The sequence below is a fragment of the Haemaphysalis longicornis genome, unplaced genomic scaffold (assembly GCF_048455015.1).
Source record: "Haemaphysalis longicornis isolate Haplotype H1 unplaced genomic scaffold, Haemaphysalis longicornis Haplotype H1 scaffold_1, whole genome shotgun sequence".
NCBI classification, from domain to species: domain Eukaryota; kingdom Metazoa; phylum Arthropoda; class Arachnida; order Ixodida; family Ixodidae; genus Haemaphysalis; species Haemaphysalis longicornis.
Genome location: NW_027526203.1, coordinates 303,147,152 through 303,170,557, shown reverse-complemented (window position 1 = coordinate 303,170,557; position 23,406 = coordinate 303,147,152). Strand labels below are relative to the sequence as shown.

At 48.2% G+C, this 23,406-nt stretch overlaps 1 protein-coding gene across 2 annotated transcripts in view; it reads left to right on the top strand.

Moving 5' to 3' along the window:
- LOC144149630 (uncharacterized) overlaps positions 1-23,406 on the top strand; it is a 135,032-nt gene that overhangs the window by 83,435 nt on the left and 28,191 nt on the right. For both annotated transcript variants that reach the window (XM_077681285.1, XM_077681292.1), the window contains exon 2: positions 5,158-5,360. In XM_077681285.1, coding sequence (XP_077537411.1) covers positions 5,158-5,360 — 203 coding nt within the window. The remainder of the gene's footprint in view (positions 1-5,157; positions 5,361-23,406) is intronic.

The window sequence follows — 23,406 nt, the reverse complement described above, 5'->3', positions numbered from 1 at the left end:
TAAGAAATAGTTGGTGGATTTTATGCCATTAAATTGGAATACTCTAGCCAGACGTTTCCCTTCCTTCTTTTATTAAAACCTGCAGTCTTTTTTCATTATTAAAATCTTCTTTTATTATCAGGGGATTTATTGGGCATGAAACGGAAAAAAGTTATCAGCACGTGTGGCCTGCCTTATTTCCGCCTTGTCTTTACGCGCCTCTTCCGGGCTTCCGTGGATACGAGCCGAATCTCTTAGCAGCATTGGTGGCACCGTAACTTTCCCAGCAAACGTGCTGTCCGGCGCAGGAACGGGGCGACTTCATTCACATTTCCTGCATTCCCGGAATGACGCGACAAGTTTTCCTTAGCCGCTTGTTTCCTATGTGCACACGCTGCGCAGCCTCGGCGTGCTGGTCCGACTAACCGGAAGCGCCGTGCAGGCTGGACGGAATTCCAACCACATGCAATGATAACATCCGCCTCCTCGGCTTCCCTAGGGTGCATCGAAACTCTTGAAAGGCTTGTTCCTGCGAAGAATAGCGTAAACCTTACAAACAGACTCTCCATACTGAGAACATGTTCCCGAGCCCTTGGCGCAAAGTATTCCCATCGGCGTACCAAGCTGTATGCAGTGGGGTCACGGCCAGTATTGCGAAGTCCCATCATTATTATTGTTCCCGTTTTCCTTACAACATCTTCATGGTGAAAAGGAGTGACCGGCAACAAATAGCGTTCATGACGCGCCCACTGAGCAGCTGATCGAAAAAGAAAAGTCCGTCTGGTGGCATTCATAAAAATTTACTAACATGATGAGCTTGAGATGGATTCTCGTGATCGCGCTTGCGACGCGACAATGGCCAAGCAGAATGACTAATGGTGGAACCTTACTTCAGACAAAAGATTGATGAACCGGATGGCCCGAAAAAGCGACCATGAGTCCGGTACACACGGACACAAAAAAGCGCAAGTGCGGCTCGGGATAACGAGCTCGCCCGCGTCGCGACACATGCATAATTATGGAACCGGAAGAGCCCGGCTTATCGAAAGTGCTCGCCCGGCACTTTCGTTTCTGCATTCTGTCCAAGAGTGCTCGTGAGACAGCGTGACAAAGGCCTCCGTTGCATGACTTTAGGGCGTGAGTCGATATTATCAGCATGTGGGCAGCGTTCTTCATGTTTCTCAGCTGGCAGCTCACGTGTCAAGTTGATGACATCACGAGCACTGCACCTGCGGTAAGAAGACAACCGATAAGCGTTGGCTGCGAGCAAACGCTTAAGCGCTGCGAGCAAACGCTTAAGCCGAGCAGTTACTTTGAACCGTGTAGATGTACAAATTAGTCATCACTGCCATGGCCTATTCGTACAGCGCGATAAAGGGAGATATCTCGAAAGAAAAGGGCTCACTAAACCATGGGGTTGTTGTGTCCCCCCTCACAGTTCTTATTAGGCGAATGAAAAACAACTTCCCGTCATCCCGAAAATTGGAGCCTATAGAGTTAAAAGAGGTCATCAAATCTATATCAGCAATTACATGAGTTAAAAACCCTTATATGAATTGCCAGAAACCAACGCCGAGTCAGCACAACGATTTCTCCTAAAACCCAGAAAACGCACGCGATATCACCAAAGTGTCACGCCGAATTTATTTTAGTCGATGTCAGTGAACATGTTCCAAAACCAAGCAGCAGTGTACCGCAAGGCTGAAGATTTGCACCTGGTGGCTCGGGAGACGTTTATGGCCCGAACTTAAACTAAAAGATGCAAAAAATAACAGGTGGCCTTACCCTGTGAAAGCAGCTTCGGGCATTTAAGAAAAACACCTGACTGAGCAAGGCAGCAAGCAAGGATACAAGAATTTCGATCATCTGGGGATCTTTAATCTGCGGCGAAATCTCCACACAGGTGTTCTTGTCTTTCGCTCCATCAGAAAAACACCCGCCGCATCTGGGGCCGAACATGCATCCTCGGGCTCAGCAGCACAACGCATCAGCCACAGAGCCATTGCGGCGGGGAATCATGTCTGATAACATATTTCAAAAATAAACGAAGCCACTCCCTCCTCTACATCCCCTCCCCCACAAGCCTAAAATAAAAAGAGTTCAGAAGGCCAAAAAAGCGATGTAGTAGGCGGCATTCTACCCCTAAAGCGACTTATAGGATACCGACGTGTCGTTATTTACGACGACAGATTTTTTTGTAGGATAAACGTACGACCTTATTTTACGCAAACATAATAATTTAGCCAAATAAAGCGAACCCTAAATTTTATAAATATTGATCGCATTCCATTAACTTTAAATCCGATGACTGCTCCGTCACGCCAAGGTTTCTTTCTTCTTTAAACAACCAATTTATTTACTGCAATAATTATGGTTACGTGTGAATAGCGAAATTACGCCTATACGGGAGCACAGTACAGTGCAGGCTACACGTTCGCACATGCATACATAGTAACTTTGTCAATTATTTGCATGAGTGATGGAAATGCCGCGTTATATATGGCCTGAATAAAAAGAGCCCGAATAAAAAAAGAAAAAAAAGATTACATAAATAAATTAGATGTTTCGTGTCCTGCAGGAGACACTTGTGCGGTTGCTTTTGTCTGACTACGACTATAACTAACAAACGAATAAGAAATTATATGACATAGTAAAGTGGCACAGAATTTAATGAATACAGCTAGAACGAAAACATGACAGAGGGTAAAATATGAACTACATTCCCTGGGAAGCAACGTAAATTGGCGTATATGAGCGTGTATGCCATCGCCCCACCACCCTCCTATGTAGTTGGCCTCGTCTGCCGTTAGGGCGATGGCCGCTAACCACGCCGAGCAAGGGCTTCGCACTTAGTCCGAATCGAGCTTGTTGAGCGCGACTGTGCACCATACAGTCAACTTTGAGAACGAAGTTATATTTTCGAGGCTTCGGAATGACAGCGCAATACACCTCGTGCTCCTGCGCTAACATCGGGAGCGGAGCCCCGGCACTAAAGTACAGTTGCGAAGATCGGGAAACCCAGAGTCCGCATTCAGGCACCCAAGCTTGCACCGCTGTATCGGCCAGCATGTCTCGAAAAAAAGGTTGTATCAAAGGGAATTGATGGTCAATCGGTTGTATCAGTGGCTCAAGAGAATATCGGGGACGTTCCGAGCAAAGAAATAGACGCTACCCACGCGTACGGGCCCAGTCGATGTCCAAGAACTATTCCCAAGATTGCCATTTTTTTACAGCAAGGCTGTCTATGGCTAGGATCCGGCAGATTGTCTTTGGCGACAGACCGAGCGTAAATCAACAATGCTCAGCTTACGAAAAAAAATCATAAAATGATAAAAAGGTCTTTGGGCCTACATATCTTGGCTCATATTGCCGCTGAAAAACTATCTTCTCAGCAATGCACTCGTGTACAGAGGTGAACTAGACTTTGATGGGAATTGGTGCAAGCTTGTTTTTTGTTAGCTGGCTTTCCCACTAATGCACAGTGAAACATTTCCACGTACGGAGAAAGTATGGTTGCACTACCCCTCGTACTCCTCTCCACCGCTGCCGCCTCTTTCCTGAGTTGCGGCCACTTTGGCGGGGGACTAGAGCCTGCGCCATGATTGGCGTAGCCGTGCATCACTGTCTCTACCAACCAGCCGTGTGTGGTATACTTAGTCTGTGGCATGAAGATCGCGCCACTGCGCTTGTAATACAACGTATCAAACCGCCAATAAAGCTAAACTCCAACCTAGCAAATCCAATCAGAGCACGGTGGAAAGGCTCTGAGTTTTTTTTTCTGAGTCGAACATCTAGATAATTCCACAAACCCGCCTTTGTTTCGGGTATTGATGACGCCAGGCGAGCGACTTATACGAAACACAATGAGTTATTCTCGCACTTCCTCGACTTCAAATCGATATAAAAATGTGTACATAAAACCCCTATATTATGGTGGTATCTAGAAGTTAGTTGCAACAAAGTGTCTGTTATGTCCACTTAGTAACCGGGGAGACCTGCTTTCGATACCCACGTGTGTGTATCTGTTTTTATATCTCTGCTCAAAGTTCCCGCGTGCGCACACACGCACGCACGCAAGCACGCATAAAATTACGAACATAGTTGGAAACTTCTGAAACATTTTATATCTAAGAAGAGGCTGCGGAACAGCGGCACTGTCTGAAATGTAGAGCTAGTAGAATGATTACAGTTTTCGAAACATAAACTAAAAGGGTGCATGAATGAAAAAACAACGGTGTTTAAGTTAAAAAAAACTACCCTTCCAAACCTCAGTCAACGGAATTCCAGCCCCAAAAGCGTCTTTAACGTAAAGAACACCAAGGAATGTTGAAAACCTTCAAATTTTGTGCAACGCAACCTGAGCAGTCACGTAACAGGGGGAAGACCAAAATACAGTTATCAGTGTGTAAAATCCACGTTAGCATACAAGTGATACGATAAACTTGAACAAGAAGCACTGGGCACCACTGTAACCCCGCAGTTATATTTCTCGATGGTGGCTTTGGTCGCTATCGCCAATCACACAAACCAGTCCCTGTGACGTCACAAGGGCCCGGCGAGAAAGTGGCAGTTTAGTTACTCCTTCTCCGCATGTTTTCTTAAAAATCTCGCGTAGTTGTTGGAAGTTCACATTAAAGTTAATGTCATTGTTATTGAGCCAATGCAGTTCTTTGACTGAACCGAACCTGATTGATTGATTGATTTTAGGATTTAACGCACCGACGCAACGCAGGCGATGAGGCACGCCGTAGTGGAGGGCTCCGGATTAATTTTGCCACCTGGGGATCTTTAACGTGCGCCGAAATCTCGTACACACGGGCGTTTTTGCTTTTCGCCTCCATCAGAAAAGCGGCCGCCGCGGCCGGGAATCGAACCCGCGACCTCGTGCTCAGCAGCGCAACGCCTTAGCCACTGAGCCACCGCGGCGGGTTGAACCGAACCTGTATTTGGCCCTCACGGCCCCTTGAAATCAGAGCACAAATGTTCTCAAGAGATTGACCCATCAATCCATGGCGCCTTGCTTTAATGCACCTAACAATAATTCGCAAGAAGTGCGCTGAACGACAGATTACACAACAAGAGTCCCTGCTGAGCGCAAGCTCTCTTCTCGTACTTGCTAATATTGCCATGGGCGAAGTATAGCGGCCAGTTGCTGCAGAAGTGTCTTGCTGCTTCCAGTGTGCCGCGTGTCTGTGGGGCCTGAGCCTGGTTCTTCTCCCCTGGGTGCCGGCTGGCGACTCTTGGGCCCCTCCACCCGCCGACTTCTGGGCGGCCTACCGGCGCTTCTACCCGGCAGACGGCGGCATTCCCTGGACGGCACAGTCCAGCCCCACAAGCGTCGTGTTTCCACAGGGCAGCCCGCTGCGTTACGCACCTGACAGGTATGCGTCCTCGTTTGGCCCCGGCATTTACAGTTAAACCTGGATGTAACGAACCTCCATGTAACGAATTCCTGGACGTAACGAAGTTTGTCAATTCCCCATTGCCACCCCCATTGAAGCCCATGTATTTCGACCTCTATGTAATGAAGGCGATGCGACGGTTAACCTTGATGTAACGAATTGGCTACGCTGATGGGTCATTCTTTTTTGCAATTTTTCTAAAAAATCGACTGGTGAAATGCACGAATTTAGCGAATTCGGCCCGCACCGCAAACTACCTTGCGTTTCCATGTGTGCCTGTGGTGTCGGTTAGGTGCTAGACCTGCCTATCAACGTGCAGACGCGCGTCTCCACTGCTCCCTGTGTTGTCGGTTGGTCGGTGATGAGTTCTGATGCCAGAAAGCTAGAAGTTTAGTCTTTTCAAGGCAACCTGTCAATTTTAAATCCCATTTCCGCCGGCGAGAAAGAGGAGGAACGTCGCCGCCCGCTACAGTATTCCAGCTATAGCACCTTCTCAACAATTTCGAGTGCGGGAAAGAGCATCAAGTTTGCGAAAAGGCGGCTCTCTAGCATACGCTTGGTCCTTAAAACGCGTTAAGCCACCGAAAAGTCTCATAAGGCACAAGTGATACTTAAGTTACGCTTGTGAATACGCCGGTAAGTTTACCCTGCTTCTTTGGAGGGCCCTGTAGTGACTAAGCTCGAGGGAAAGCAGCAGTTGCAAATCACGCAGTTTTTCCCCGTGAAGTGAATCCTTAAAGGGAGAGTTCACCGCCACCCATGTCTAGCATTTTGGTTTCGTTTCTACTTCATTCACGTGAGCATTAAATCGAAACCTGCATGTAACGAAAAATTGCCAATTTTTGTCAACTTCGTTATATCCAGGTTTGACTGTATATCCTTTTGAAGGAGCAGGATATGGTTCGAAGCAGAGCAGGAATTTTTTGATGAGTTGAATGTCCAAGCGTTTCTGGAGACTCCGTGAGACTTATCAAAGCGCCTATGGCGTTGCGCTGCTTAGCACGAGGTCGCGGGTTCAATTCCCAGCCGCGGCCGCCGCTTTTCTGGTGGAGGCGAAAAGCAAAAAGGCCCGTGTGTTCGAGACTTCGGCGCAAGTTAAAGATTCCCCAGGTGGTCAAACTTAATCCGGAGCCCTCCACTACGGCGCGCCTCATCGCCTGCGTTGCGTCGGTGCGTCACGCCCTACAATCAATCAATCAGAGACTCATCAAAGCGCTTATGAAACTAAAACGCATGAGTGGGGGTGCCCAGGAGAAGCCAAAAAGACAGTCCTTTTTATTCAGAAACCGGGGCGAAATACAGTGAACGTTTTGGGCGACCCCAATAAAACTCTTGCCTACTTCCTTTTACGGCGTAGCCGGCGATTCAAGAAGGGACAGGGGCGCAATGCAGGTTTCGCTACTTAGGAAATAAGCAAACGTTAATACAGTGCAACTGGTAGCGGCCATGCAGTGTCGCATTTACCGCTCCTCGTTTTCCCGTTTTCTCGTTTTCCCCAGGGAGAGAGAGAGAGAGAGAGAGAGAGAGAGAGAGTGAGCGAGCAGTTTAATGATCCTGACAAGGTTTGTCCAGCAAAGAGCCTAACATGCTACATCAGGTGAAAAATGAAACGAGAAAAAAAGAAAGAAAAAAAAAGAAAAGAAAAGACGATGAGAAAATAGAAGCAAAAAGGAAAGAAAGAAAGAAAGAAAGAAAGAAAGAAAGAAAGAAAGAAAGAAAGAAAGAAAGAAAGAAAGAAAGAAAGAAAGAAAAACGATAAGATAAGAAAAATAAATGATCAGAGTTTAAAGTCTGGACAGAGGGCTCAGTAGTTCGGTATAAAAATGAAATGTTCGGTATAAAAATAAAAATGAAAAGCACATCATGCAACTTGACACGCGATGTGGGTGACAAAAGAGTGAGCTGGTCTGCTGAAGCTTGAAACGAAAAAGGCGAGTATAGGCGGCGTTCGGGCGTATTACAGCTGCGTCGTGTTTTGCAGCTGCGTCGTGCTTGTTGAGACGACGCGGCAGCCTGAAAGTACATTCTGGGTCGACGGAATAGAGTGGTGCGTAGCGACGTGACGGATCATCCCGTATGGAAAGCTGTGTTTGCCGCGCAACACGAGACGCAAGTGCGGCCGAATCTCTCTTGGGGAACGCTACGGCCTCAAGAGCAACTTGGTGATTGTGATAATGGGAAGGTGTAGCGTCTGCTGCAGAATTGCCCGATACAGCGGAATGTGACGGTATCCACTGGAGTTCGACGAAATGGTCAGCTCTGAAGGCTTGGTAACGTAAAAATTCCCCCGCATTTCCCCGAAGGGGAGTATGAGGAAGTGCGAAGCACGGGGTGATGCTATGAGGGGGAGTTTGTTGAAGTTTGGTGGCATTTTGCCCGTTAGTTACATTAACACCCCCTCGTGATCACGTTCGGCTTAACACGCCTCGTTTGTCCCTCTGCGGAAATCTTGGTGAATTAACGTGTATGTTCGAGAGGAGGAGCGCACCGCACCGCACCGCACCGCAGCGCACCGCAGCTGCGAAGCGCCGACCGGAGTGAAGGGAGAGGAGGCGCAGTCACGTGAGAGAATGCAGAACTAGCGGGTTTGTAGTATCACGTGTACACCACGCAGTTATCAAGCCGCTATAACGCCGCTGTGTCGCCTACGCACGCCGCTGACGACGTAGTTTGAATGCGTTAAAGATATAAGGCGCGTTACTAACACTGATATCAACGTCGCGTCCGTGGCTTAGTCGGTAGAGCGTCGCGCTGCGGCCGCAAAGTCCGCAGGTCGAAACCTGGCGCCGGATGCTGTTTTTTTTTTATATAGTGTAGTGGCCTGGCTGGCGCGCCGAGAGAGGGTGTTGCGAGCTGGAGAGTAGTAAAGGGGCTTTAGGAGAGTAGGCGAGGGGGGAGAGGAGGCGCTATGCGAGCGCGACGATTCAGGCTCGCTTAAGAAGGGCATTCGCACTTATTCCTGGCCAATCTCACACGTGGGTATGTGCCATGTCAGCGGCCAGGCAGCGAGCGCCCATCTCCCCCCGTTGCTAAGGAAGACGAAAAGCGCGCGCACCCGCAGCTGTTGCTATGCGGACGGCGGAAGGTTCGGGGTCGCTTATAAAGTGCATTCGCACTTAAAACATTAGGTCCCAGAGTAGCTTTTCATTGGGAAAAGACTGAGGGCATTGAAGGGTCGCGCGGGAGTCTGTAAAAATATCCCATTGGCTGACTGACTGTGTGGTGATGTATTGAAGAGCCGCACGCAGGGCAGCGAGCTCTGTCGCGGTAGATGACGTCTTGTGACTGAGTTTTTTGTGGTCATAGCGTTGTCCCCAAGTTGTCCGTAGAACAAATGACTAGGCGCTAATTAGGTTTACCCTCACCGTAACGCTGGCATAGTGCAGCCCTGTCTCGCTACAAAAAGGGCCTCGGTCACGTCAACACGACTGCAGCTTGACCGTACTGTACATGCCATGTGCGGCACGTTCAGCTTGTTCTGGCAACAGTTTTCCTGCTGCCTGAGGAAACGACCGCCCGTGTTCTTACCAATTAGATGTTTGCCATTTTGGCCAGCATACTACCTATTGCGTAGTTGCTGGGATGTACGATTATGGGGCTCGACGCGCCGAAGCTGCACCTGGGCTATGAGGCGTGCCATGGTTGCGGGATCCTCCTCCTCCAAACATCCTTGTAAAGCAGTCAGCCCTGGAGGAGAGTCTTTATTCCGGCTTTTTGGTCTCTCTTCACCAGCCAAAGCTCGTCGTCAGGGTCAGAGTGAGGCAGTGCTCTCTCCCAGTGCTCAGAGGAGAGGAAGGGTGGGGGGGCATAAGGGGGGGGGGGGGTTCTTGTGACAGCACCACATGATATGTTAGAGGCTGCCCGGAGACTCACAGAAGCGGCATTGCGAGGAGTGCAGGGTGGGGTCCAGCATGTGGGCTCTAATGGGGTCTAGAAAAGTGTTTGGATGCCTCGGAGGTGCCGTTCTTGTTCCTTATAGAGGCTTTTGTGTTTAGGGGTATATATTGTTCGTTCCAGGCGGTAATGCTGCCGATATCGCGGAACAATAACACGGGGCAGGCCTGTCACTGCTCTCCGAACGCCTGGCTTACCCGGTGGGTCAACTCTCGGGCACGCTTGCGGGCAGCTTCGTTACCAGACGCTGTGGAATGGGCTGGAACCCAAAAAAATCCTTACGGGATCTCGGAATTGTTCTGACAGGTCGTGATATAATACCGTTGGATAAGGTTGTACATGCTTGTACGTTGTACAAACTTGTACGTTGTGCGAAGGTTGTCGTGCGGTTTCATACAGAAGAATTGTTCTGACGGGTCATGATATGAAACCGTTGAAGAAGGTTGTACATGCTTGTTGGCTGCAGATTAATTTTGACCACCTGGCGATCCTTAACGTGCGCCGAAATCTCGGCCCACGGGTATTTTCGCTTTACGCTTCCATCTTAAAACTACCGCGGCCGGCATCGAACACAATGCCTTAGCCACTGAGACACCGCGGCGGGTCGGTCTGGGATATTACACCTGATAGACTTGTCCTCCATTTTTGGTCTACTGACAAGTACTAACAACACATACTGTTGCGGTGAATTGAGTCATGCTACGATATCCAAGGCTGCCACGATAAAACATTATGCTTGAAAAGCTCTAGGCTATATGAACAGCCACATCAAGCAGTGAGTTACAATTCTTAGCCGATTATACCTTAGAAGTGTTATACATCTAATTGCGTGAAAACGCGTATTCGGGATGTCATGACGGTAACTGAGGCAATATAAAACCTCCTAATGCGCATTCTTAGCCACCTAGATCGGGACACGCCTTCTGGCGTGTCTGGCCTGCTAGCAAGAGAAGAAGCTAATACCGCGCCCCGCGTACACGGAGGAACGGCAGTACGTACATTTTTACATTTGCACTCTCTTCAAAGGGGCCGAGAGCGCATGGAAATTATGTGAGCTCTTGGTGGGGCTAAACCCACGCTGCGCGAGGAGGAAGCGTCTGTGCTCGCACCCGATTGGCTGCGCCGCAAGGAACTAACACGCACGGCACGTGCACGCAAGAGCGGCAGTGCGCGCGCTACTCCACATTCGCACCGAGAATACGAAGCAATCACTCAAAACAGATTTCTAAGAGGGTCAGTCACGAGGTTAGAGAGTCACAACAATTGACATCAGTTCTGCTGACGTCAGTTACTGGGTGGGAAACCATTTATGATACCTGATCTTGAGCCACTTGTCGATATCAGCTGAGATGGGGTCTCGCAAGCGGCCACCACCGAGAGGAGAAAAGCTGCCTGAGAGGAAACGGTGTCGTGCAGCCGCCGTTACGCAACGAAGACGCGCTCGGAGATGCAACGGCGTCTAGAACAGGGGGCCTCTTGTATGTGACGTCGTGAATCTGCATACACGATGCTTCGATTCGTGCTTTTGATTAAGAAAATGGCATCATTAGAAAAAAACACATCGTGTTTGCTGGGGACAACCCATAGCATCGCTCTGCTCACCAAAGTGAGGGCGTGCATCCAGTGCTTATGTAATTTTTCTTTTCTAAAATCCGGTTGCTTGATTGATAGTTCACCGATCCGGTATCGTTTCCCGAGCCACGTTGTCCACGAATCTCCGCTCTTTTGGGATACAGCCGACAAATGTTTACCATTATCATCATGATTACCGCCTCCATTGTCAGCCTCTTGTTTTCCAGTGCAGAACCATGGAGGTCTTTCCCGTAAGCACCCAACCCTCTCAACCTGCGTCATCCGAACCCATTGTTCGTCCGCAAATTTTGTATCTCCTCCGTTCACCGAGGTTTGCGTCTTCCCTTCCGTAGCCATTCTGTTATTCGGGGAGTCCACCAGTTGCTCGTCTTCCGCCCCGCAAGGCCAGTCCAGCGGCACTATTTTTGACTGGAACTACAACCTCTTCGACGCGAATTTCTCCCTTACCAGTGATGCTCTCTTCCTATCCTTAAGCCTTACAGCTCTCTTTTCCATGGATCCTTCTCCTAACCGAAGTTTCGGTCACTTAGTTGGGCTCTAAGTTTCTTCTTTATAGGTCCGCATCGGTCGTATGCATTAATTATTTTAACTTCCTTTCTAATGACTGAGTTCGACTCCGTGAGTTGCATCGTTCTTTCAGCAATGGAATGATTCCTGGCGCTGCCAAAGAAAGCCGGGGTACCTTGGGTGGTCAAACATTCCGAGAAGGCTGTAAAAGGCTCGACCAAGATGAGAAAAGGCAGCCTAGTGTAGCTTCGGGTGAGTTGTCAGGAGCTGTGCCCCAGCTGTGGCTATTCTTGAATTGCCAAATTTGGTTGCAGTAATCAGAAGCTTTCTTTATTTATTTATTTTGGAATGAGTGAAGGACATAAGGCGCGTTCGTAGCACATGCTCCCGTCTCGGTTTGTAGTGCAGTGGGAAGAACGCCACGTACCTCCCGTTGCAGCCAGAGAGTCGTGGGATCGGAACCGGGTGCCGCCTAACTATTTCTTTTTACAGTGGACTGCGCTGACGTCAGCCCAAACGCTGACGGGGCTGAAGAGACGCGCATGCGCAGTAGAGTGCGGACGGCGGACGACAAGGGAGGGAGGGACACAGCCCCGAGCATGAGATGCTCCGCATCTAAAACACGCACGGCGAACAGAGTAGGCAGGACAGGCGCTACCTTCCAGTTACTTTTATTGCACCAGACAATAGGTTATATATCAATCCTGTGGAAATCAAAAGGACGAGAAAGGAACAAATGCACACATGATACGACGATAAGGCTGTTCACAGCATGTCTCCGAAAAAGCCCAGTCGACGTATCACTCACACAACCTCTTGCTCTCTAATGCCCTCGCACCTCTGTTCTTGCTTCTGTTCACTATTCTGATTTCGTTAAACCATGGTTCCCAACCGCAGGCACGACAATATGTAAGCAAATGTGCGCCATGACGTTTCCAAATAGACAATTCATGTTCCTTGGCTCTCTCACTGACACAACGGCCCGTATTACCAAAGTATAACGTTCCGCAAGATAGCGGGATTTCATAGAAAATAGCGACAGCATAATCCACATAATGATTTGAGTGTTTCTTTTTTGTTTGTTTTTTGTTTTTTCACAGGCCTTCTTCTTGCGTTCACCAGGTGTGCGCGAGTAGAAGTGCGCACGTTTACACGGGGGTTTGAAACCAGTAGCATGTGAGCCTGCGCTGCTCCGTCAGCGTGATAGCATCCTCTTTTCTCGCTTTACCTCCCACCTTTGCCTCAGGACCCGCTTTTACTGTGCACATTGCTGTTGCCGGTGCGGAGTAGGGACACAAAAATTCCGAGGGCGCTTAATCTTCGCCTCTAAGCGTGGAACGCGATAACGTTATCGGGCCCCGTTCGCATCCCAAGAGAACTTGCATAGCGGTGATAACTTTCCGTCACTGCTCACACGCCATCTGTTAGGGGAGGAGCGCCTTACGATCCCGAAAGTCCCAGTTCACGAGCTCGGCAGGAGGAACCCCGTTTCGGGAGGAAAACGAACGTCCCGAGGTTCGCTGCTCCTATACCACGCACTCACCACCGAAGTCGTCCGCTGTAAGAGGCATGAGGTTGACTTACGTATGACATTGGAAGGTGAGAAGAACCGAAGGAAAATTCCTCGGCCACTCAAGTCGACTTACGAGGTTTCAAGGCGAAAGCCCAGCGATTATCAGACCTATTTACTGCTACATCGGTATTGTGTCTATTTCTTCGCTTTCGTTTCTCCTTTAGGCGCGAATTACTTCGACTGACAGACTTTCCGCACTTCACGCGACAGTTCCCCCAGAATCGGAGCTTTCCGTGGTTGGCGTGCACCCGTTTTGCTTAGGTACCGTCATGCTCACCTGTAATGCGGCACGCGCGCCAGGCTAACTCTTGTTCCCCCTCGGTCAGGGTGCCGTATAGCACATGGCGACGCACTTGGCTCTTGCTCTGTAGACACTGGTTCAAATTTCACACAAACACAAAAATGTTTTTATTTATTTATGTTCGGCGACGACCACGACGAAGTCGGTCCCATTCCGCGTTGGATGAGCCATATAAGGCGTTTGTCCTAAAACAGGAGCAGCGGCCAACTGTGTGCCATGCAGTGCTGCGGTCCGTGTGCTCGCACGCCATCGCTTGGGGCAGCGCTTACGATTACGGGTGTTTCAGTGGCCGCTGCAAGGTGGCGCTACGAGATTTTTCGCTCATGGTCAACGCCGACCACGACGCTGACTTTTCTGCGACATTGGGCCGTTTAGGCTCGGTATTATAATCGAAGATTAACCGGCTCGGCCCTTGCTGCTCGAATGTTTCACTTTGGCACACAGCTGTTCCTTGGGTCATCGTACGGACAACCCGTCACATGTGTATCGCTTACGCCACGCTTGGGTTTCTGCGCACGGCGTAGCAGTTTATTATTGCTTGCGAATGAATGCCCTATGACGCATTGCATCATTCGAACGTTCGTACACTGATATATCGATCGCACCGAGAAAAACAAAAACAAAACATAAAAGCCGGCTCTGTGCAATCGGTAAAAATTGACATGTTCGCGCTTAGCCAGCCGTCGTGCAGTCACCCGACATCACATCAACTGGCCACTCGACGTAATGTAGGTGCCTTTCATAGATTATCCCATACACAGCAAGAGAAGCAATGTCGCCTTACCTTGACTCAAAGACGCACTAGATGCGAAGCGGCCGTCGCCTAGAACTTCACAATAAGCGCTGATTACCTTGACGCGCGGGAACTCTCCGTGCGGGAAAAGCAGTATATAGCAGATAAAAACCATAGGGCCACCCCCTTGCCAAATTTTTCGGTGAGACAAAACACAAAAAAAAACACAAGCAAGCGAAGGAGTCCGTTGGAGGGCAATCCTTGCACTTCTGCTTAAATTCTCTCACAGAATTGCGACTAATGCTCTCTAATTGGGCTAGTATTGACGCAGTGACAATCCATCACAATAGCATGGCGAAGCTGAAGAAATAAAGAATGTTTGCGAGGGAGGATAATTGAAGGAATCGGAAGGAATAACTTAAATTGAAAGTAAACGGAGCCAGAATGAGGCAGATGGTGCGAGGTTCTCCAACGGCGTAATGGTTCTGGGACTGGTGCTTTTGAACGCTGTATTCTGTTGAACATCTGGCACCCTGCCAAGCGCAGAAGTAAACAAAAAACGATACATTAAGGCGGTAGTACGTATTAACCCGAAAGCATAAGTGCCCCGATCTGCGAAAAACATTCTGCGAAAAACATTCGTTGTTGGTGTAGTAGTAGTTGTTGTTGCTGTTCTCCAGTCAAGAAAATGGACGCCGCTGTAATATGTATCTACATTTGAGTTCGTATGGGATTTGAACCTGTTTCTTCACAGTAGGAGCCTAGCGCGCTATCGCTCCGCTGACTCCGCACGTTTCAAGCGGTAGAACAAATGTTGTTTTCGTTGTTCCATACCTATTCCTCACCAAAGTAGACTTGGACTCCCTGGACGAATTCACACGCAAGGCGTTGAAACAAGCATTGGGCCTACCCATGAACACCTCTACTCAGCAGCTCCTTGAACTGGGGCTTCGTAACACAGCTTCAGAATTATTTGAAGGCCACCTTTTCAGCCAACGTGTACGCCTGCCGGCCTTGGTTTACTCGAACACCTACGACTCACGCACCCAGCATCTCCTGCTGCTCTTTTTGCCCTCCCCAAGGCTTGGGGGCCTGCTATACGGGTTCGCCCAATACCAAAGAACATGCACCCTAATATCCACCCGGGGAGAAGACAAGCACGGAGTCAAGCGTACAAGAACATATGTGGAAACCGTCGTATCCAAGCGAGCAGCACAAAGTTGCAACCTTCACCACCAAATCGGTGCTTGTAACCTGTGCTTCAATTAATACAACATTTGCGCAGATTGCTGAAGAACTGGTGATTTCACTCGCACTCATTCACGCCAAGAGCTCGGTCATCTTAACCGACTCCCAAGCTGCCTGTCGGAGCTTCTTGGCGGGAAGGGTGGTCCCACCAACTTTCCGCCTCCTCTGGCATCATCAGCCGCAAAGAAATGTCACCCTCGTCTGGACACTCGCCCACTGTACACTGACGTGCAATAATTTTGCCCATCAGCACGCCTGCGCACTGTCCTCCCAGGCCCCAGAAGAAGAAGCGGAGTTCACACCATTGGTCACATTTCAGCGCATTACACAATACTATCGACACGATAGGCAATATTTCCCTCAATTTCACTGCAAGCTGTCCAAATCAGAAGAAACGACTCTCCGTCGCATCCAAACGAATACCTTCGTCCGTGAAATTCGGTTACACCACATGTTTCCCGCGCAATTTCCCGCGCAATGCACTTTTTTGCTCTAAGCCTGACACAATAGCCCATATTTTATTAGAGTGTGCACATAACCCCGACCTCCCACCCTTTCCTTCACCCCTCCCCTTCCCTGAGCTGTGGGAGAACCTGATTACCAGTGACCACCTGGACGTCCACGAACTTCTGGCATCTAGGGCAACCATCGCCCGGTCATCACTTGGGTTCCCGGGCAAGGGAACCACTCCTACTTTATGGCTCATTAAAGTTTCGTACTACCACTATTACTTTCCGTTGTTGTTCCTTTCTTCGTGGCACATACCAACTTAGGGGTTTGGCCAGGAATCGAGAGCTTTCAGATGCTAACGTTCCCGCTTCATAAAATTCCCCAAACAACGAATTGGTAGCGTAAGGGTCGTAGAAATCGCATGCCGCATGACACCTGGATGGAATGGCACCTGAGTAGAACAGGTACCCACTAGCCGCGCAGAACACTGATCCTATGGAAGCTGCGGCGTGTGCCAATCTTCTTGGTGGCGGAATTCGCGCTGTAAGACGAAAAGACGAAAGTGAATAAGGAGACGTAAACATGGTGTAGCAGGAAAGAAGACGGTCGAAGTAATTATATAGCGCCAAAAGATTAAGAAACGAAAGTGAAGAAAAATACGCGAATACAGTGCAGCAGTAAAGAAGTTGCTAATAAGTACCGCCAGGCTTTCGGCTTAAAAGTACGTAAGCGGACTGAAGTGCCCCGAGGAATTTGTTTAAATGTAGACGAAATAAACCTAGCTAGAGGGAAATTCTTACCGACGGAAATTATATGTGGAAGAAAGTGTGTTGCGTCTTAATTATTTGTTTATTTAAATTGCTGATTTACTGAATAATTTCCGCCATTTGTTTGATTGGTCACTTTATACGGCCTCCACCGATCTTCGGCGTGGGTATGCCCTGAACATGCTCAACTGGGTCATGCCTCCCCATCTCTGTAAACACCAGCTACGATATAAATCTATGCAGAATTTCCGGCAGTGATAGCTAATGCTGCAGGAAAAAACTCTTACCCCTTCCCCCCGGAAACAAAGGTGCACGCGAAGCTTGACCTCATGAAGTGAAAGCGAAAACGACCAAAATCGAAATGCAATGACCGCAAAACTAAAACGAAAACACTTGTGTCAAAATGGGAAGGCAATGACCGAAATAAAAACGCAAAACCATCGATCGACCGAAACGAAACCCTTTCATTCTGCTGATCTTTGCTCAAACGCAAACGTCTGTTGTGCGTTATTGTCGATCATTCTTCTCCGATTATCGGGAACGTTTGCGTTCATCATCATCTGGCCGCTCTTCCGCGGAGCGAACCTCACGCGGCCCACCCATGCGGCGCTAGACGGTGAACCACCTGGCTAGGGCGAGCGACCGCACCTGCGATGTGGCGTGAATGGAGCGACGACGCTGATTCGCTGTCATTGTGGCGTGATACAGCGCGAAACCTTGGGCGCGCGCGCCCGCGCCACCTGCGAACGACGAGTGAGAGCTGCGCCCGAAGCGCACGTGGATAAAGTTGGGACAGTTAACACTTTATCCCTGGCCAATCCGGATCCCCGAGTGGATAGGTGCCAAACACTTCAAAGGGCACCATCATTATCATCATCATCGCCGTCGTCGTCGTCGTCGTCGTAATCACAGCACATAGATAAATCTGGCTTTGCCGCAAGCAGTTTCGGAATACGCCTCCACCGACGGAACAAATCAGCCAATACAAGCTTTACATGAAAAAAGTGCACGCTTGGATGAAACATCTCGTATGTGAAGGGGCCTCAGCTCATCCGGAGCCCTTCAATAGGGAAGTTAGTCGTCTAAGCGGCTTACTAACTTTCTGCTGTTGTAAACGAGGTTGTCAATTCGATTCCTTGTCACCGCGGCTGGCTTACTCGTGAAGGAGAAAAGCGACAATGTCTGCGCTTACCAGATTTCCGTGTACATTGAAGCACCCTGAAGCATTTGCTGAGAATAGGGTTCCCCTTTCATTCTTTCTTCTACTTCGAATTCCTGCAATACCGCGGCCTCTGCTCGTCATGTCGTACTGAATTCCGTAACGAATGACCGATCGCTAGTGTTAGGAAGTTCCCTTTCAGCTACAATTATGAAAATGTTTGATAGCGGCACAGTGAGCAAGGCCGAATATGAATGTAGTACCTGCCGTGTGTAATCGATCGCCGAGTATCACTTTGCGGCAGCGACCGCATACCTTCCCCAGTGATTCCAAATACCAAGCAAAAGGGAGAGTTTGGGGACCACTTTCTAGCAGCTAATGTTAGAGGCCCCTTTAAAGAACTCCCTTGGTAGAACTTTAACCGTTGTGGATGACTACGGGGGCCATCTTGGTTAGCAGGCGCAGTGCATTAAATCCCAAGTCTGAAATATTTATACGGAAAGGTATGTGTTCCCAGCTACACCCAATATTCACCATAACTCTGTTATGGTAACGTTGTATTTTGCCTAGTGTGCCCAGCGCGTAGTTGTTTAGTGACCGAGGGATTTGCTTTGCCGTTGGGCTCTCAAATTTTATACTATTTCTTGCTGCGTAATGGCAAGCGCGTCGTCTTAACTGTCGTGACAAGAGCGTTAACCTTCAATTATTTTTAGGAAAAGCCAGCGTGACTTTTCTCATTTTTTAGCAGGGCGTACTTCGTCGTTTAGCGTTAGGTCAACTCTGAAGTCATATTGTTGGTTTCAAGAAGTTTCCGATCAGGGGGTTGTTTCTTGTCAAGCCGCAGAGGAAAATGAACGGAATGAAGTTGAAACTTCAACAGTATTTTGCTTTACTTTGCAGTAGATTCCTGTCAGCCTTTGCTTCTCTTCCTTGCGATATAATGTTCCACAAGGAATCTGCTAGAATACGAACGAGGTAAAACGCCAGCTGCGCGCTTGCATTCAGAAAGGGTGGAAGCGGCTTTCGTATTGAACTTACCATACCGACTGAAAGCGTATCTGCTGTAAACCTGGTATTAATTCGTGGACGCAAAGGGGTAGGAGTCCAAGATTTTTTTTCCATTGATAATCTGCACGAAAATACAGTTCCTGTACTACGTTTTTCAACTCGAGAATCCACTAAGACCCAATGAGAATTTAACATCAACCGAAATCAGGCGCATAACACACGACTGTAAACCATGACGATCGCTGGGTAAGGTCAAGGCTTGCGCAATGTAACACCATTGGTTGATCAACAGCTATTGTCCCGTTCAAGTAGGGTCCCCAACGGACTTTATGTCGCAAGAGTCGCACCTGGAAACCTGTACGAGCAGATTTAATTCGGGACTGGAGTTCTTGGGAGCCTTGGCATCCCTACTTCCGAGTTCGCAATGATTCTGCACAATGCCCCTCATGAGCGCACTGCGAGAAGACTAGGCAGTTATGTACCGTAATTTCATGAACGGCGCCAGCAATTACGACAAACATTGGTCTATGACGCGCGCGAGGCATTAAAAAGACTATTATAATGTTCTAGAAGGCCCATGTTGAAATCCGGGAGGACAGTCAATTCTTTTCACTTAAATGTCGAACTCTGTGGCTTTGTCCTCAATCTGATTTTCACCAAGAAACTCGACATCTCACAATCTACGTTCGCAGTCGAGGAATGTCACGATGGGTCGGGCCCAGACACCAGACAACAAAAATTTTGGACGATCATTATGCATTTCACCCTAGGTGTGTAAACAAGCTTCGTTAACGTCGTCGTGTTGACGACATTAAGCGGATACAACTAGATATAGTTTCCTTTTGCTCTCTTTGAACTGTGTGCATCAGAAAGCATAAATCCCGGCCTTGACAGAGTGTTCTCCAATACACTGGTAAGGGTATGTCTTACTCTGTGGGTATGCATAACTGTGCCAGTCTTCTGAGTACGCGCGTACTTCTGCTCGGCCCTCCGCGTTGTTGCGCTATTTATTTATTTATTTATTTATTTATTTATTTATTTATTTATTTATTTATTTATTTATTTATTTATTTATTTATTTATTTATTTATTTATTTATTTATTTATTTATTTATTTATTTATTTATTTATTTATTTATTTATTTATTTATTTATTTATTTATTTATTTATTTCTGTACCTGTATACTGGCGGAGAGGATTAGGTTCGTTAACCATTTTATTTATAAGGCGTTATTCAACACCCCTCTGCAGTTGTGTGCTACTCGGTGGGTGTATGCGAAGCTAAAAGTACGTACTAAGCTTCAGGGTAGGCGGACAGGCTTCGAGTGCGCTCAAACATTCCCTGTGGTTAATCCACCTAGTGATTGTGTAACTAGAAATTGAGGGTCACTTCCTGCATCGCCGAAACTCGTAAAATCATGTATAATAGGATGACAGACGACGCTGCAATCCACGCAAATGCATCCGCGTACACTACCCACATTCTAGAGTCTATCATTTTATGGCTCCGCACTGCAGCAGGCACAGAGTACTCACGTTCTATGATGTCTCGATGACAGCCCAACTACATCTCTGCTACGGAAGACAAAATTTTCACCAATGTCGATTACATGTACTCACATTGAGCTTTCAATTTTGAGTAAACAGCAAATACCACGATTCCTATTAAATTTGCATATTCAAAGCTCTTTGGCTCATATTGTGAGCGAAAAAAATTGATGCAGTGCTGCAACCGATGAGACCCAACTCTCTCTGCGCTTTCACCTGTCTTGCATCTTGGAATCCCATCGTTTGTTGCTAGTACCGGTTTGTCCCAATTTCAGCATCTACGTATTTATTTCCTTAGTTGAGCTCTTCATTTTTGTTTTCCCATTTCCCCTCACCGCTTTATTTCTTTCTCACTCAAAAGGTATCCCCCACCTTACACGGACCTATACTCCGCTAGTTCTCCTTTTTCTTGAGAATGCTGTGGCATGTTGTGGCAAATATTGTGCCAGTGGCGTACGTTTCCTTTCATTCTCACCTAATTCATCAGAATTTCTTGCGTAACCGAGGTGGCCTACAGACGGCGCCTATACCCATTTCCCGGCAATCTTTACTGGCTGACCGCAGATCGTGCGGCACCGCAACCTTCTGGCTCCACTTTCCTGAACTTGTTTGCCACTCTGAAACGAACTATCTCCAATACGATCATCAAACGCAGCAGCTTGTTGGGGCGCACTAGAGGACAAAAGTGCCTCACATAGACTTCCAACGGCCCCATCTTGCGTAATCAGAATCCATACTTTGCAAACGAATATTCTGGTCGCCTCCTTCCACCAAGTTATGTCTGTCCCAACGTATCACCCCGCCAGGGCCGGATTAAGGTGGGGGCTACGGGGGCTGCAGCCCCGGGTCCCCAGCTTTCAGGGGCCCCGATCGATCATTTGAAAAAAAAAAAAGTTCTTGAGTGTGCTTGCTGCCCGCATCAAAAGTTGAATGTAGGAGCTTCAAGCTCTCCTTCACAACGAAGCTGACTCGTTACAGGTGGAGAGGAGCGGGGAGCCCCGCACAGGCTTGTGGTTGACAACCTTCGAGTCCATTTCAATTTATCTAGTTATTCGCCCTCCTTCTCCTCATTTCCCAAGGTCTCTGAGGAGACGTCTTGGACCAAAAGTCGTGGTACACAGGCTTGCGGGGCCCAAGAAGCCACATAAAAAAGGCCCCGAGCTCCGCTCCGGTCCTTTACGGCACAGGTCGCTTCCGTAGCCTTTTCTGTGCACGAACCTCTAAGTACGGGGACGTTTCGACGCGCACACGTTTCGGCATAAGAAAGGGTCTGGCAGGCGAAAATGAACTAGTTTCCGAAGAACATTGTGAACTGTTTAAACCTGAAGGACGTTGAATGTAATTATTGACAACTTAAGCACTACCCTATGGGCTGAGAGATCTGCGTACACAGCTTCTGCCAGAAATTTCAGTGTACTGCGCTTGACGAGGAAGTTCATTGCGATGACGACCGGTTCCATAAAGCCAGTGGATTATTTGAATTGCGTAAGGGTGATATTGGCTCGATATTTCTCGCCGAAGTGGTTCAGTTTGTTTGCACTACCTGGAGGGTAGAAATTTTTAAGGCACAATCGCGAGTGGTCTTCTCAAAATGATAATGCAAATAATATTGTTTCCATTGCTGTTAGTTTATAAATAATTACTCTCCCTGAAACAAACTTCCAGACTGAACACTGCAGGGAGGGAGGGAGGGAGGGAGTGGGTAAGTGAGTGAGTGGGGGGTCTTCACGCACTTGGAGCTGGGGTCTAATTGGAGTTTTGAAGTTTTTTTTATTAGTCATGTGTTCAGCTTTGTTAACATATATTTGTATATAAATCATTTACTTCCCTTCATCATATCAACAACATCTCGAGTTCGTCACTCCGGCCACAATCTCCTAAAATCTCCATGCTGAACCCCCTGTCAAATAAGCAAGAGCCGGGCGATTGGGTTCCTGATCGACGCCACATTTCCGGGAAAAACTTTGCTGGTTAGAACTAGCGAAAATGTACGTCCTGTTGATTTGTATGCGTTTAAAACTAAAACCTTAAAAAGTGCTTTTTGTAAGAAAACACTCTTCTGTACTATGGCGTGTGCAAGGCGGACGCGGCATTTCGATTATTTGTGAATTTGTGATGGACCGGCAATCAAACGATAGTAACCTTTATGCCTGATAAAAAATTAGATCCAATTCACGCTGTGAACCTGGTTGGAAAGCAAAGCCTTAAACGACACCCGCAACCATTGCCCAAGCGACGTCACTTGAATTCACACACGTGGCTCTACAAAGAGTGAAACCAGAGATTCTGCCAGCCGTTACCTGGAATTCGTGGGGGCGGCGTCCCGAACGCAGCAGCAGCGTCGGCCACGGCAGGGCTAGAGAGGCGGACGCCGCAGCTCTGCGCCACCGAGCGACACAAGCGCAGACACAGACACAATCTGGCATGTGAACTTCGTGATTCCCATTTATACCGATTTAAACTAGTTAGTTTAGTAAGCTTGAGAATTGCAAGAAAGCTGAAGGAACATTTATAATCGCTATTTATCAGATCCAGTTGCTCCTTTCACATTTTGTAATACGTCTTAAATCACAACTGAATTGGTATTCACCAATTTAGAAAACGGAGTCCCATTCATGAGAAGCAGTGCGCCAAAGGTTTCTCTAGCGGCCAGATGCCTGTATGTGGTCTCTACATTTTGTTTTCCCGCCCCGCAAACCAATTCTTAACGTATCTTTGCCGTACGCTCACCTAATTCTGTCGGGTCCGGGTTACCCAGCAGGTGCTGTCGAAAAAGTTAATCAAGGCGTGCGAAGAAAGCGCCCAATGGACGCGAAGCAGCGCGAAAACAGACCCAAAGCAACCGTTTAAGCAGGCGACCAAGCCCTCCAGTCACCTGCGTGCGGGGAACGCTGGGTAATAGCGCCCTATCTCCGCGCCATCTGCACTGTGCTTCGTGAGTGAAAGCGCCCTCCCCATCCCCAGCCGCGTTGGGAGTTTCTTGTCCCACAGGCCACGAAAGAACCGTTGGCAGGGAGACGTAGAAAGCTCTGCTTTAAAATAAGTTATATAATACTTGACATCAAACCAAGAAATTAGTTTCCGGCAACAGTGAAATTATGTATAATTTATCACTGATCAGAGAGCATAACATGGGCTTCGAAATGTTAAACATAATAAAGCGGAATCGTTATCATCATCGTCCCATCCTCTTCATTAGTGCCCAAAAGACACAGTAGCCCCGGGCCCCAAAGTTTCCTAATC